This window comes from Crinia signifera, chromosome 8, assembly GCF_055691185.1.
Source record: "Crinia signifera chromosome 8, ASM5569118v1, whole genome shotgun sequence".
Taxonomy (NCBI): Eukaryota; Metazoa; Chordata; class Amphibia; order Anura; family Myobatrachidae; genus Crinia; species Crinia signifera.
The window spans coordinates 44,477,022-44,490,563 of NC_139224.1; the positions used below are offsets into that span (position 1 = coordinate 44,477,022).

At 48.4% G+C, this 13,542-nt stretch overlaps 1 protein-coding gene across 5 annotated transcripts in view; it reads left to right on the forward strand.

The window, feature by feature from the left end:
• The window catches only part of ABHD6 (abhydrolase domain containing 6, acylglycerol lipase), a 40,091-nt gene that overhangs the window by 11,666 nt on the left and 14,883 nt on the right, over positions 1-13,542 (forward strand). For all 5 annotated transcript variants that reach the window (XM_083156256.1, XM_083156257.1, XM_083156260.1 and 2 more), the window contains exon 4: positions 8,004-8,117. In XM_083156256.1, the coding sequence (XP_083012382.1) occupies positions 8,004-8,117 (114 nt within the window). The remainder of the gene's footprint in view (positions 1-8,003; positions 8,118-13,542) is intronic.

A 13,542-nucleotide genomic window follows, 5' to 3' on the forward strand; every position in this document is an offset into this window, starting at 1 on the left:
ACGGTGCCTTTCATCACGCCCCCTGCGACACTGATCTTGCCATGCTGGGGTATCCAGGAGCCCCCGATCAATCGCCTCTTCCTCTGCCACCACGAAGCACTCCTCCAGACACTGCAATTGTTCCCACACACTCAACTGTGCACCGAAATGGAGAATCCATGCTCGGTAATCAGCAAATGCATTTGTAGGATCTCCCTGATCGTGAAGGATCTGCTGAAGGATTTCCCCGCGAGTGCAGGATCGGATGGGTATACCTCGCAGCTGACCTTCTGCTATCAGCTCCTCCATACTCATTTCTTCAAGGGCAGTTAGGGGCCCCCCTGACAACGACCCTTCTCTTGCAGTAACAATTAATTCTGTGGCAGACCCCTCGGTTGTCTGCCCAGATTGCAGTAGCCCCCTTCTAGACCTTTCCTCTGGTTCTATCTGGAGCATCAATGTATTCTGGACTTGTCCTTCAGCCTCAGAATATTGTCCTCTTTGTAGCATCTGGGTAACTGTGGCAATCACTTCCTCTGTAAATTCTACAAACTCTGGCTCTCCCAGCAGATTCCAAGAGGTGGCCTCACCTTTACAGTGCAGAAATGCATCCCCCAGGTAACACAACTTGTCCTGTATGCTGGATACTCTCCACCCGCTGACCATCTGCTGAGCGTCTTCCCAGTACTTCCAGATATAATGCATCTTTCTGACAATAAATAACAGATCCGGCTTCCCAGCCTGCCGATACACTGAAGAACCTCCATCCCTGAGCTCCTCTGCTACAGGGGTCTTGAGGCATCGATTTTCTTTCCTTGGAAACATTTTCCCTTTCACAGGACTGACACCTGCTCACTTGCTGAACATCACCTTATTGCATTTTCCGTTTCCTTACATATGGTCTGATCCTCTGTTCTCTGTGCTTTCTGTGCTTGAAGGTTGGTGTCTGAATGATCCCACTGTCGCTGCCGCCAAATGTGAGGGTACGAGTTCCTCAATCACTCAGACACCGAGCAGATGAAACCAAAATATGGTTTATTTTTATCACAGCACACGAAAGTAGATGAAGACAGGAAAAAGAGTCAAATGTAGCATATAAACGTTATCGGGTAGCAGTCCAATGGCAGTCCTTGTAGCAGCAGTTCCAAAGCACAAAACTATCACTTAATCCACACAGCAGTGATAGCCGAAACCTGTGTAAATCCACACAACACAGACGCTCCACACCAGAGCTTGGTAGGATGCCCCCTTCCCGGGCAAACGATGTGTTCCACAAGATCCAGTGAAGGGTAGGACCCCTGAGACCGGATTGCGACTAACATACTGAGCTGGCAGGTGTACAAGTCATTTTAAAAACTTCCAATTTCCCACGCTTCTCCATACCATCAGTGGGCTTGCACTCAATCCCTATTGGTGGATTCAAGTCAGGTTTATCCCCCCTCCCAGGTACTGCTGCTGCCCATCTGCTTCTGCCCCCTGCTGGGGTCGGTTCCAGAAAGTCTGGAAGTGGCCAAGATATGCATAGCAGAGTCAACACAAGATACAAAACACAGTCTGATTACATTATGTGGTGGTCACCCCCTGTGGACAACCTTCCTGTTGATAGTAGGGGAATTTGATCACCCCCTGTGGTGATTGTCCTTCAGCTATCCCCCTCATGTAAACAGCAGGAACAATAATCGGCTGATTACATTATGGGCTGATCACCCCCTGTGAAGATTGTCCCTCAGCTTCCACCCTCCTGTGATAGCAGGAACAAAAGTATGGTAATTGGACATAACCTTTTGGTGACTTATTTCCTGGGTATTTCCTGGCAGACCATATTAGGGCAAGAGCGATCTGATCTGGAAATACACACAGATTTGGGGGATAGAAACATCTATGGAGAATAAGAGGGTACCGACGGACTAAAATAGTACATTAATTACTACACCTAATAAAATATAGTAATTACAGATTTACAGTGAATCTGATAACCTCACACCTTTATCTCCCACAAGCTACCGCCCTATCTCTCTTCTCCCATTTGCCTCTAAAATACTAGAACGGCTGGTTTACAGGCGTCTCACCAGCTACCTGTCTGACCACTCCATCCTAGATCCCCTTCAATCTGGCTTTCGCCCACTTCATTCCACTGAGACTGCCCTAGTGAAAGTCACCAATGACCTGCTGTCAGCCAAATCCAAGGGTCACTTCTCCCTGCTTATCCTTTTGGACCTATCTGCTGCCTTTGACACTGTGGATCACCCTCTCCTCCTCCACACACTCCAAAACATTGGCCTCTCTGGCACAGTCTTCAACTGGTTTTCCTCTTACCTCTTCAACCGTTCCTTCTCAGTCTCTGCCTCTGGCTCTACCTCACCACCTTCTATCCTTCCTGTCGGGGTCCCTCAGGGTTCCGTCCTTGGCCCCATTCTGTTCTCTCTGTACACCTCCTCTCCATAGGCGAATCTAGGGGGTGGTCCGGGGGTGCACAGGACCACCCATTAGCCCATTTTGTAGCTGAGGGATGGAGCTTTCCAACGAGCCCAGCCCCGTGTCTCTAGCCCCCTGGGAACCGGAGATACTGCCAGGCAAAGCTGGAACGTTTACCCTATAGGATAACATGGGACGAGCTAATTCCGGCCCCAACCGAGTTCAACAGCTGCCAGTTCCACCTTTACTGAAGCTCGAGGTTGATCTCAGTCGAACCCAAATCGCAGGGCCTTCAATCTGATACCAGGCTGGCTCCATATGGGTTAATTGGTTCCAGGAATATTGAGGTTAAACCTATTTTTCTTCATTTCTTAAATGTAATTTCATGACTGTTTATGTTCTTTGAGGGCAGATTTCTCTGGAACCAAACAGCCCAGTTTCTCGGGACCAAAATCATTCGAAGCCAACTCAAAAGTTATTCAATATGATACTGGTCTCATGTAAATGGGTCAGTTGGTTCCGAAGATAAAGCTGGTTGGTTAAAGGGGGGTAGGGAGAGGGGAGTGGTTGTCTCTCCCCCTCACACCAGAAAATGCAGGGACTAGGCTGGTGTATAAGGGGTCAGCCTGGGAATGTCCCTGCATGATCCTGGGACCATATTCCCGGGTAAATCCCTGCATTTTCTGTTGTGAAAGGGGTATTATTTCAAACAGACGTGACCTGCAGTGCTCTGAATACAGCCAGGCAGCCCCCTGCTCTCTGCCCAGCTGTCAATGACTGTCACCCCTGCAGCTTCCGCTCCAATTCTTCTCCCCGCTTTCACCTCAGCCCTCCCCCTTTAATCATGTGGTGCCGGCGCCCGGCGTGCTCCCCCGACATCACGCACAACAACAGCGTGCACAATATTTCAAATGTCCACTCGGCTAGAGGGGACACCAGGAGGGGAGTGGGAGCGTGCTCTGCGCTGCGCTCTGCTCCTCTTCCCATAGAAGCAGCTGCACCGCTCTCCATCTCTCCCTGCAGCAGCAGCGAAGGCACATATAAAAATTTACAGTAAGTGGCACTTTTGGGGGCATTGCTTAAGGGACGCTACAAGTGGCGGTATGTGGGGGCATTACGCATAATGTGTGGCTTAATGTGTAAGGGGCATTACATTGTGCAGCATCATGTGTAAGGGGCATTATGTGTGCAGCATCATGTGTAAGGGGCATTATGTGTGCAGCATCATGTGTAAGGGGCATTATGTGTGCAGCATCATGTGTAATGGGTTCTATGGTGCGCGGCATCATGTGTGATGGGTACTATGGTGTGCGGCATCATGTGTAATGGGTACTATGGTGTGCGGCATCATGTGTAATGGGTACTATGGTGCCATCAAGCAAGAACCCACTAGCAATGAGCACGTAGGTAAGCAGCACTTATATGGCAAATATGTAATGGGCATTACGGTTTGTTATATAGTATGTAATGGGCATCATGATGTGTGGCACAATGTGTAATGGGCATTATGTGTAATTGGCATTATGGCGTGTGGCTTTATGTGTAATGGGTATTATGGAGTTTGCTAAAATGTGTAATGGGCATTACTGTGTATGGTCTAAAGTGTAATACCACACCCCTTTTTGTGATACCACGCCTCCTCCCATGAGACCACGCCCCCTTTTTGTCGCGCGGCTACGCCGCGCAAAGGTCCCCTACTGTTATATCTAGATCTGGGGCCACCCATTAACATAATTCTAGATTCGCCTATGCTCCTCTCTGGGTGCACTCATTAACTCCTTTGGCTTCCAATATCACCTCTATGCAGATGACACCCAAATCTACCTCTCCTCTCCTGATCTGTCCCCCACTGTTTTCTCTCAAGTTTCCAACTGCCTCGCTGCCATCTCTACCTGGATGTCTGAGCGATTTCTGAAGCTGAATATGGACAAAACCGAACTTATTATCTTTCCCCCACCCAGAGCTATGCCCCCTACTAATATCTCTATCACTGTTAACAACACCATCATCTCCCCTGTTCCCCAACTCCGCTGCCTGGGTGTCACTCTCGACTCCTCCCTCTCCTTTGCACCCCACATCCAAACGCTGGCCCATTCTTGCCGGTTCCAGTTACGCAACATTGCTCGCATCAGGCCCTTTCTCTCACAGAGTGCAACTAAGCTGATCATACACTCATTGGTCATCTCACGGCTTGACTACTGTAATGCTCTTCTCACCGGCCTTGCTCAATCCCAACTAGCTCCTCTCCAATCTGTCCTCAATGCTGCAGCCAGGCTTATCTTCCTCTCCCGCCGCTCTAATTCTGCTACTCCCCTTCAACAAAATCTGCACTGGCTTCCATTCCCCTACAGAATCCTCTTCAAACACCTCACACTCACTTACAGGGCCATCTCTAATTCCATTGCTCCATATATCTCTAACCTCATCTCCATTCATACACCCTCCCGCCCTCTACGGTCAGCTGACGACTGTCGTCTCTCCTCCACCCTGATCACTGCTTCCCATGCTAGAGTACAGGACTTTGCCCGTGCTGCACCCCTTCAGTGGAACGCACTCCCTCGCTCCATTAGACTCTCCCCGACCTTGCAAAGCTTCAAACGGGCACTGAAAACTCACCTATTCATCAAAGCGTACCCTTCCACTGCATAAACCAGCTGGTTCTCCGACCCCTTGCCTGTTTCCTGTTTACATCCTGCTATCTAACCACCACCCCCTCGCTTGCACCTCTTGTAATCTGTCTGTCTCCCCTTCCTACTAGATTGTAAGCTCCTCCGAGTAGGGCCCTCTTCCCTCCTGTTGTCAAAGCCCACTTCTCTTCACATCTCACTCACAGCTCTCCTTTACTCCAACACTCAGTGACCATCTTCGTCTGCATACTCCTCTCCATTATTGGCCTCAAGCCTCTAGTTGTATGTTGATTGAGTCCTCACTACTTGTACCCAAGCTGTAATGTGTATTGATCTGTGGCGCTCTTTATTTGTACTGTATTTTTGTTATTTATTCAATGTTATGCCAAGTTTTGTTTCCCTGTATTGTTCCTTTGTACGGCGCTGCGAAACACTTGTGGCGCCTTATAAATAAAATTATAATAATAATAATAATATGGTAGTGCAGCCGGAGGCATCAGGTATAAGTAGACCCCTCTTGTTTGACAAACTACGGAGTCCAAGAATCGGATGACTCTGCAGTACTATTGGCTGGCTGAGTAACAATGAGGTTACACAGACTGGCCGCTTCAGCTACATCTCTGAGGCCAGGACACCAACATCAGAAGACTGAGATACTGGTCTCTGCACACCTTCTGAATCCCCAGTTTTGTGAACCCCACCCCCAAACATGCAGAGGTCGCGATCCGTTAGGCACCACCCCGACACCGTGAAATCCCGCCCCGTGCAAGTCTGTAAAACGATCACTGAGCTGCAAATAAATTCACAACTCAGTCACCATCCAATGATTTTCCCAATCTGTGTAAGTGTGCATAACTCTGACCGTTCCACAACTCTGCGCCCGAGACAGGGTGACAGAGGCCGGAGCTGACGTCACAGACCCTCCCTGAAATGATCGGTTACGTCCACAAACGAGGAATTCCAATCAATTGCGAAAAAAGAATATGATGGTTTATTTTATGCTGTTTGGCGTCACACACGTGCGCTGCGACCCAGATGCATGTAGAATCGTTTGATAATCGAATGGCTTGCAAATTCACTCGACAGCAATCAGGCCTTTCAATCACTTGACACCTGCAGCTGCTTCGTGAGTGACAACACAAATCGAGGACGGATCCTGTGAATGTGCGGTGTACCAAACATCGGTACATTGTATATTTAACACAATCATGGCCGCCGAGGGGGGGGGGGGGTACTAAATACCCGGGCCAGGCTTGTTGGAGGGGCCTGGTGGGGACCCCCCCCTTCCCCCTGTCAGCATGTCACAGCATATGAAAAGCTCATTCTGTCAGCACAGGACACCCTTTAGTGTGCTGTGCGGCAGAGAGGCTGCTGAGGGAGGGGTTGGGGGGTGTGGTGGTGATCATCATTACACTCCCCTATCGAATTGCATGGTTGAGAGGCTCACTGTCCCCCTGATCGTGCCTGTAAAAAATGATATATCATTTTTTCCCACTAAGGGGATGTGCCACGCCTCCCACTAAGGGGATGTGCCACGCCTTTTTTGCCAGGGCCCGGCAGACCTCTTGGCAGCACTGAACACAATAAGGACAGGACATGAATCGGCCCATAGATTGTAAATTTTACTGGGCAGGGACTGCAGATTATGTAGGCGCTATATAAATATAGGGTAATAAATAAATAATATGATCGCTGGGACAAAGGGCCTTATTCTAGTTCACTCTTTCTGACAAATTCCTTCTTAGATGGACAAAACCATGTGCACTGCAGGGGGGGCAGATGTAAAATGTGCAGAGAGAATTAGATTTGGGTAAGTTATTTTGTTTCTGTGCAGGGAAAATACTGACTGCTTTATTTTTACACTGCAATATAGATCTCACTTTGAAGTAAAACCCCACCCAAATCTAATTCTCTCTGCACATTTTACATCTGCCCCACCTGCAGTGCACATGGTTTTGTCCATCTAAGAAGGATTTTGTCAGAAAGAGTGAACTAGAATAAGGCCCAAAGTGTCAGCCAGTCCCTTTCATTTAATTATAGGGTTGAATCAGTGCCTGCTGCCCATTATCTCTGGATATACTGGCACTTATCTGACAACTGCTGGGCAACAGCTATGATTGGCCTAAGTGTTAAGTGTTTCTCAAACGATAAAACATGTATAGACAGAGAGGTTCATCAGGTTACGTATTGGTCAAAAATCTGGTGTGTAGCATTTAAGTAATAATTGCTGCACATTTGGACATTTGGGTTCCTGCGACTCATTTAGGGGGAGCTTGATCAAATCTTGGAGAGATAAAGTGGAGTGAAGCAATGGGCATAATTCAGACCTGCTCACTAGGCTGCGTATATTCACTGCTCTGAAAAGCAAGTCTATACATACTTTTCAGATGCCCTCTATCTGCTGAATTGGGGGCGGGCACTGGCGCCATGTGACGTCAGCTGACTTCTCTGAGGATGTGTGGGCATGACTGCGTTCGCAGGGGATGCCCAGCATTTCCATGGGCGAGCCCACCGTTTTTGTGGGCACACCCATAAAACACTTGGCGGTCCCCTGCGTCCCATGCCAGCCCCCTTCCCACCGATCCAGGTGCGAACGCCCCAGCGAGTATGAAAGTCATTAAAGGCGTTCACTCCCAGGGTTTGCACATGCTCATATTCATGCAGAGTAGATACTGCCCCTGTAACCTAAACATTTTATTTTCTATATAAGGTAAACGTTACAGGTCATTATAATGAATACAAAGGTTTGCTTGGCTATTTTCACACCTAATTTGACAAATTTACTTGGCACTCAAAGGGTTCATATGGAACTCAAAATCGTTTGCCGCATTAGCATTAGACGTGGCTATGGCAATAGACATAGCAACGGACAAAATATCTGCGACTCTGTCTGAATGAGGCCGCTCTATGTGGCTGAATCTTGTATACAATATTATACCTGTACTTGTTTAGGGATAATATATTGCTGCTTTTTCCTTACAGTTCCTTCCTAAAAATCTACACCTGATTTGTATGGACATGCCCGGCCATGAGGGAACCACACGCTCAGCTTTAGATGACTACTCATTCAGCGGTCAAGTCAAACGAGTGCACCAGGTATTTACTGTATATAATGTAGATTGCAGGGAAATGACAGGCTTCAGTTCTGCGTGGGAGTGGCTAATTACTGGCTTCAGTTCTGCTTGGGAGTGGCTACTGACTGGAGTGAATGGATTTATTTCATGAATAAAAATATAAAATAAAGTGTGAACAGTCATTTTAACCCATGTCAGTGTGCTGCTACATTGGAGATGTTTTGCCTGTGGAGTATTATGTGGTCATAAATGAACAAATAAATAAATATATAAATGTTTTCTAGGTACTTATGTATTATCTGGGCTCCCATGTTAAATGCACCCCATTTTTTCATACCCCTACTATCCAACTACGCATGGAGTTGATTTTATATAGTGTGGCGAGCACACGCGGTCTCATAAAAAACCGGGAGCCCAGATATTACATAAGTACCGTTTTCTATTTCCACGTTTGTAAAAATAGAACAAACTGCACAAGCTGAAATAAATCACAGGTTATATATATATATATATATATATATATATATATATATATATAGATATATCTATATAAATAGATATATACAGTATAGATATATCTATATAAATAGATATATATATAGATATATCTATATATATATATATATATATATATCCAATATTGGGCAATTTATTTACTTCACTGCTGAATGTTTTCTCAGTCCTGTGCTGAACCTATTTTTTGCACATTTTTTGTGCAGTATTGTACCTTGTTTATTTAAGAGGACATTGAGTATTCCGAAATCATTTTTATTCTCTTTTTGTACACATATGGGGAAATTTACCAAAATGTATTCGTAAAAAATAGGTGTATTCGTAGGCAGAAATACAACTATTTTTTACACATTTGTATTTTCAGGATTTACAATCCCGAAAATACAACAATTCGTATTCCTAAAGATGGAACATTCGTATTTGTATTTACAAATACGAATGTCTACACCAGTGGTCTCCAACCTTATTTGACCATGAGCTACTCGAGACAAAAAAAGACAAAAAAAACCTCCCGGAGAGCTACTAAAATTTGTCCAATGACCCTGATACTATGCCTCACACCTTAATGCCCCTGCACAATATGCCGCACACCGTAATGCCCCTGCACAATATGCCGCACACCGTAATGCCCCTGCACAATATGCCGCACACCGTAAAGCCCCTGCACAATACGCCGCACACCGTAATGCCCCTGCACAATATGCCGCACACCGTAATGCCCCTGCACAATACGCCGCACACCGTAATGCCCCTGCACAATAAGCCGCACACCGTAATGCCCCTGCACAATACGCCGCACACCGTAATGCCCCTGCACAATAAGCCGCACACCGTAATGCCCCTGCACAATACGCCGCACACCGTAATGCCCCTGCACAATAAGCCGCACACCGTAATGCCCCTGCACAATACGCCGCACACCGTAATGCCCCTGCACAATACGCCGCACACCGTAATGCCCCTGCACAATACGCTGCACACCGTAATGCCCCTGCACAATACGCAGCACACCGTAATGCCCCTGCACAATACGCCGCACACCGTAATGCCCCTGCACAATACGCTGCACACCGTAATGCCCCTGCACAATACGCCGCACACCGTAATGCCCCTGCACAATACGCCGCACACCGTAATGCCCCTGAACAATATGCTGCACACTGTAATGCCCCTGCATAATACGCTGCACACCGTAATGCCCCTGCATAAAATGCTGCACACTGTAATGCCCCTGAACAATATGCTGCACACTGTAATGCCCCTGAACAATATGCTGCACAATCTCACTGCACATAATCTCACTGAGCACAGCAGTCAGCCTTCCAGTAATGGGAGGCTTGCTGACACTCACCGTGCGGGTCTGGCCGCTCCAGGCTTCCAGGAGCTCGAGTTCTGCGGCTGTCTGGCTGACACCCAGCCTCTGACACTCACCGCACAGGGATGGCTGCTCCAGGCTGCCGGGAGACATTGGGCTGCGGCGGTCTGTCCGATACCCAGCCACTGCGTGGGGCTGGGGCTGGCTGCTCTGTGCCCCCTTTGCCCCCCTCTGTATCTGCGCCTGAGGGAGCACAGCGCTGCAGCGCTGTGTTTCCTGTCAGACGCTAGAGGTCAAATATGACCTCCAGCGTCTGTCTCCTCCGAAGTGAGTAGTGTGTGCACTGTGCAGGGGAAGGCGGCAGGCAGCGGACACATGGGCGGGCGGCAGGCAGCGGACACACGGGAGGGCGGGCGGGCGGATGGACACACGGGAGGGGGCAGGAGGGCAGAGTGGTCGAGCCACCCGTTACGCTCAGGCGAGCTACCGGTAGCTCGCGAGCGACGGGTTGGCGACCACTGGTCTACACCATCGATAGAATACGACAGAAATCACCATTCAAAAGAATGGTGGTTCCTGATGTACTAAGCAGCCGTACTGATAATACGGCTGCTAAGTGGTGTAAAACACCCACGCAAATATGACAGGAAAATACACCCTGCTTTCCCTGTCATATTTGCTTTAAGCCTGCACGGATCAGTCAGATCCATGCAGGCTGCAGTGTAAAAAAAAAGAAAAAAAATTAAGATTAAAAAAAAAGCGGCGTGGGGTCCCCCCCCACAGCCGTAACCAGCACCAGGCTGACGGAGCCGGAGCCGGTAATTAAAAATCAGGGAACCTGACAAATAGGGGTTCCCCGATTTTTAACAACCAGCCCCAGGCTCCTGCTCTGGGGCTGGTTCCCAAAATACGGGGGACAAAATGACATGGGGTCCCCCGTATTTTAAGAACCAGCCAGCAGGGTAATGCCACAGCCGGGGGGAGACTTTTTATACAAGTCCCCCCCGGCCAAAGCATTCATCACTACCGACCAGTCAGCCTGGCCAGGGGCCCTGGGGGAGTGGGGACCCCCCCCAATGAAGGGGTCCCCCCCCTCCAGGACTTACCTGACCAGGCTGAAGCCTGGTACTGTCCCCGATGCCCCTGGGCGGTGGGCATCGGGCTGATTCAAGTGTAAAAAAAAGATTAAACTATTGTTTTTTACTGTGGCACTACAAGTGCCAGCAAGCCTCCCCAGCAAGCTGGGACTTGGAAAACCACAAGTCCCAGCCTGCTGGGCATTAAAGGGCCCGCTGGCACTTGTAGTTCCACAGTTAAAAAAATAGTACACAAAACACACTGACACAAATTTTAAATAAAAGTTTAATACATACATTACACACATACTGATACTTACCTATCTTGATCCCGTAGGTAGCCCTCTGTCCTGGTGTCCGGTGTCCTGTGTCGTCCTCCAGGTCCATGTCGGCGGTCCGTGTCGTCCTCCAGGTCCATGTCGGCGGTCCGTGTCGTCCTCCAGGTCCATGGCGGTGTCCGGGTCCGAAGAAATCCATGTTGGAGCTGTGGAAGGAAATCCTACTCACCTGGTCCTGTGCTGAAGAAGTCTTGTCTTGGTCCGACGTAGTCCAGGTAATCTTCATGCTGTCGCCGGTCCCCGCACTGTCCGCATCGCACTGAGGAGAGATGCTGAGATATTTCATACTCGGCGCCTCTCCTCAGGATGATTTCTATTGGCCGCCTAGCGGCCAATCAGGAGCCAAGAAAGTCGGCTCCTGATTGGCCGCTAGGCGGCCAATAGAAATCATCCTGAGGAGAGGCGCCGAGTATGAAATATTTCAGCATCTCTCCTCAGTGCGATGCGGACAGTGCGGGGACCGGCGACAGCATGAAGATTACCTGGACTACGTCGGACCAAGACAAGACTTCTTCAGCACAGGACCAGGTGAGTAGGATTTCCTTCCACAGCTCCAACATGAATTTCTTCGATCCGGACACCGCCATGGACCTGGAGGACGACACGGACCGCCGACATGGATCTGGAGGACGACACGGACCGCCGACATGGACCTGGAGGATGACACAGGACACCAGGACAGAGGGCTACCTACGGGATCAAGAAAGGTAAGTATCAGTATGTGTGTAATGTATGTATTAAACTTTTATTTAAAATTTGTGTCAGTGTGTTTTGTGTACTATTTTTTTAACTGTGGAACTACAAGTGCCAGCGGGCCCTTTAATGCCCAGCAGGCTGGGACTTGTGGTTCTCCAAGTCCCAGCTTGCTGGCACTTGTAGTGCCACAGTAAAAAACAATAGTTTAATCTTTTTTTTACACTTGAATCAGCCCGATGCCCACCGCCCAGGGGCATCGGGGACAGTACCAGGCTTCAGCCTGGTCAGGTAAGTCCTGGAGGGGGGGGGGGCCTTCATTGGGGGGGCCCCCACTCCCCCAGGGCCCCTGGCCAGGCTGACTGGTCGGTAGGGATGAATGCTTTGGCCGGGGGGACTTGTATAAAAAGTCTCCCCCCGGCTGTGGCATTACCCTGCTGGCTGGTTTTGCCTGGGGCTGGTTCTTAAAATACGGGGGACCCCTAGTCATTTTGTCCCCAGTATTTTGGGAACCAGCCCCAGAGCAGGAGCCTGGGGCTGGTTGTTAAAAATCGGGGAACCCCTATTTGTCGGGTTCCCTGATTTTTAATTACCGGCCCCGGCTCCTTCAGCCTGGTGCTGGTTACGGCTGTGGGGGGGACCCCACACTGTTTTTTTTTTAATTTATTTAATTTTTCTATTTTTTTTACACCATGCAGCCTGCACGGATCTGACTGATCCGTGCAGACTGCCTGTAGGAATTCGTATTAGCGGCCGTATATATGGCCAGCTAATACGAATTCCTATGACATCGGTGGGTTACAAAGCAGTCGTATCTGACTGCTTTGTACATTCCCCTCCGGAACACGACTTTGCATACGACTGAAACAGTCGTATGCAGTCGTAGGGGAAATACCAATACGAAAAACTAGGTTTTTCATATTGGTAAATGTCCCCCATAATAGCAAATAATTAAAATGGGGGGGAAAGGGTTTTATAAACACCATAAATAAATAAATAGTTATTGTGTCTTCAGCGGCATGTACAGGTACAAAATTTCATAACAAAATGTGCACTTGTAGATGATCAGGCATTTTTTAATTTGCTATTTTTTACTGTCCCATAAAAAGTGTATACAAATAATAAGTGGAACAAGACCTACCACTTATGATCACCATGCAGCAACCTACTTCTTTGGTTTCAACTTATTTTGAAGAGCGGATTCAGCTCTTTAAAATGTGGGTACTATGGTTGCCTTCCCTCCTGGAATTTCCGGTAGGGTCACGGAAATCGCCACTCCCCAAACGCATCATACCTTTTAGTACCACCCCCTATCCCTCCCCTTTCCTACCCTGTCAGCTGCCTTGGCCCCCTGCTTCAATATAATTGGCTGCCCTCTCCTTTTGTGACAAAAAAGGACAGTTGAATTTCATTAACCTTGGCAGCCCTGGGGATATTGGGCAATTGTGCCGCATGCTCCAGGAATGTATTTTAAGGATGGTAAATGTGTAATGAGAATCCTGAACACAATCA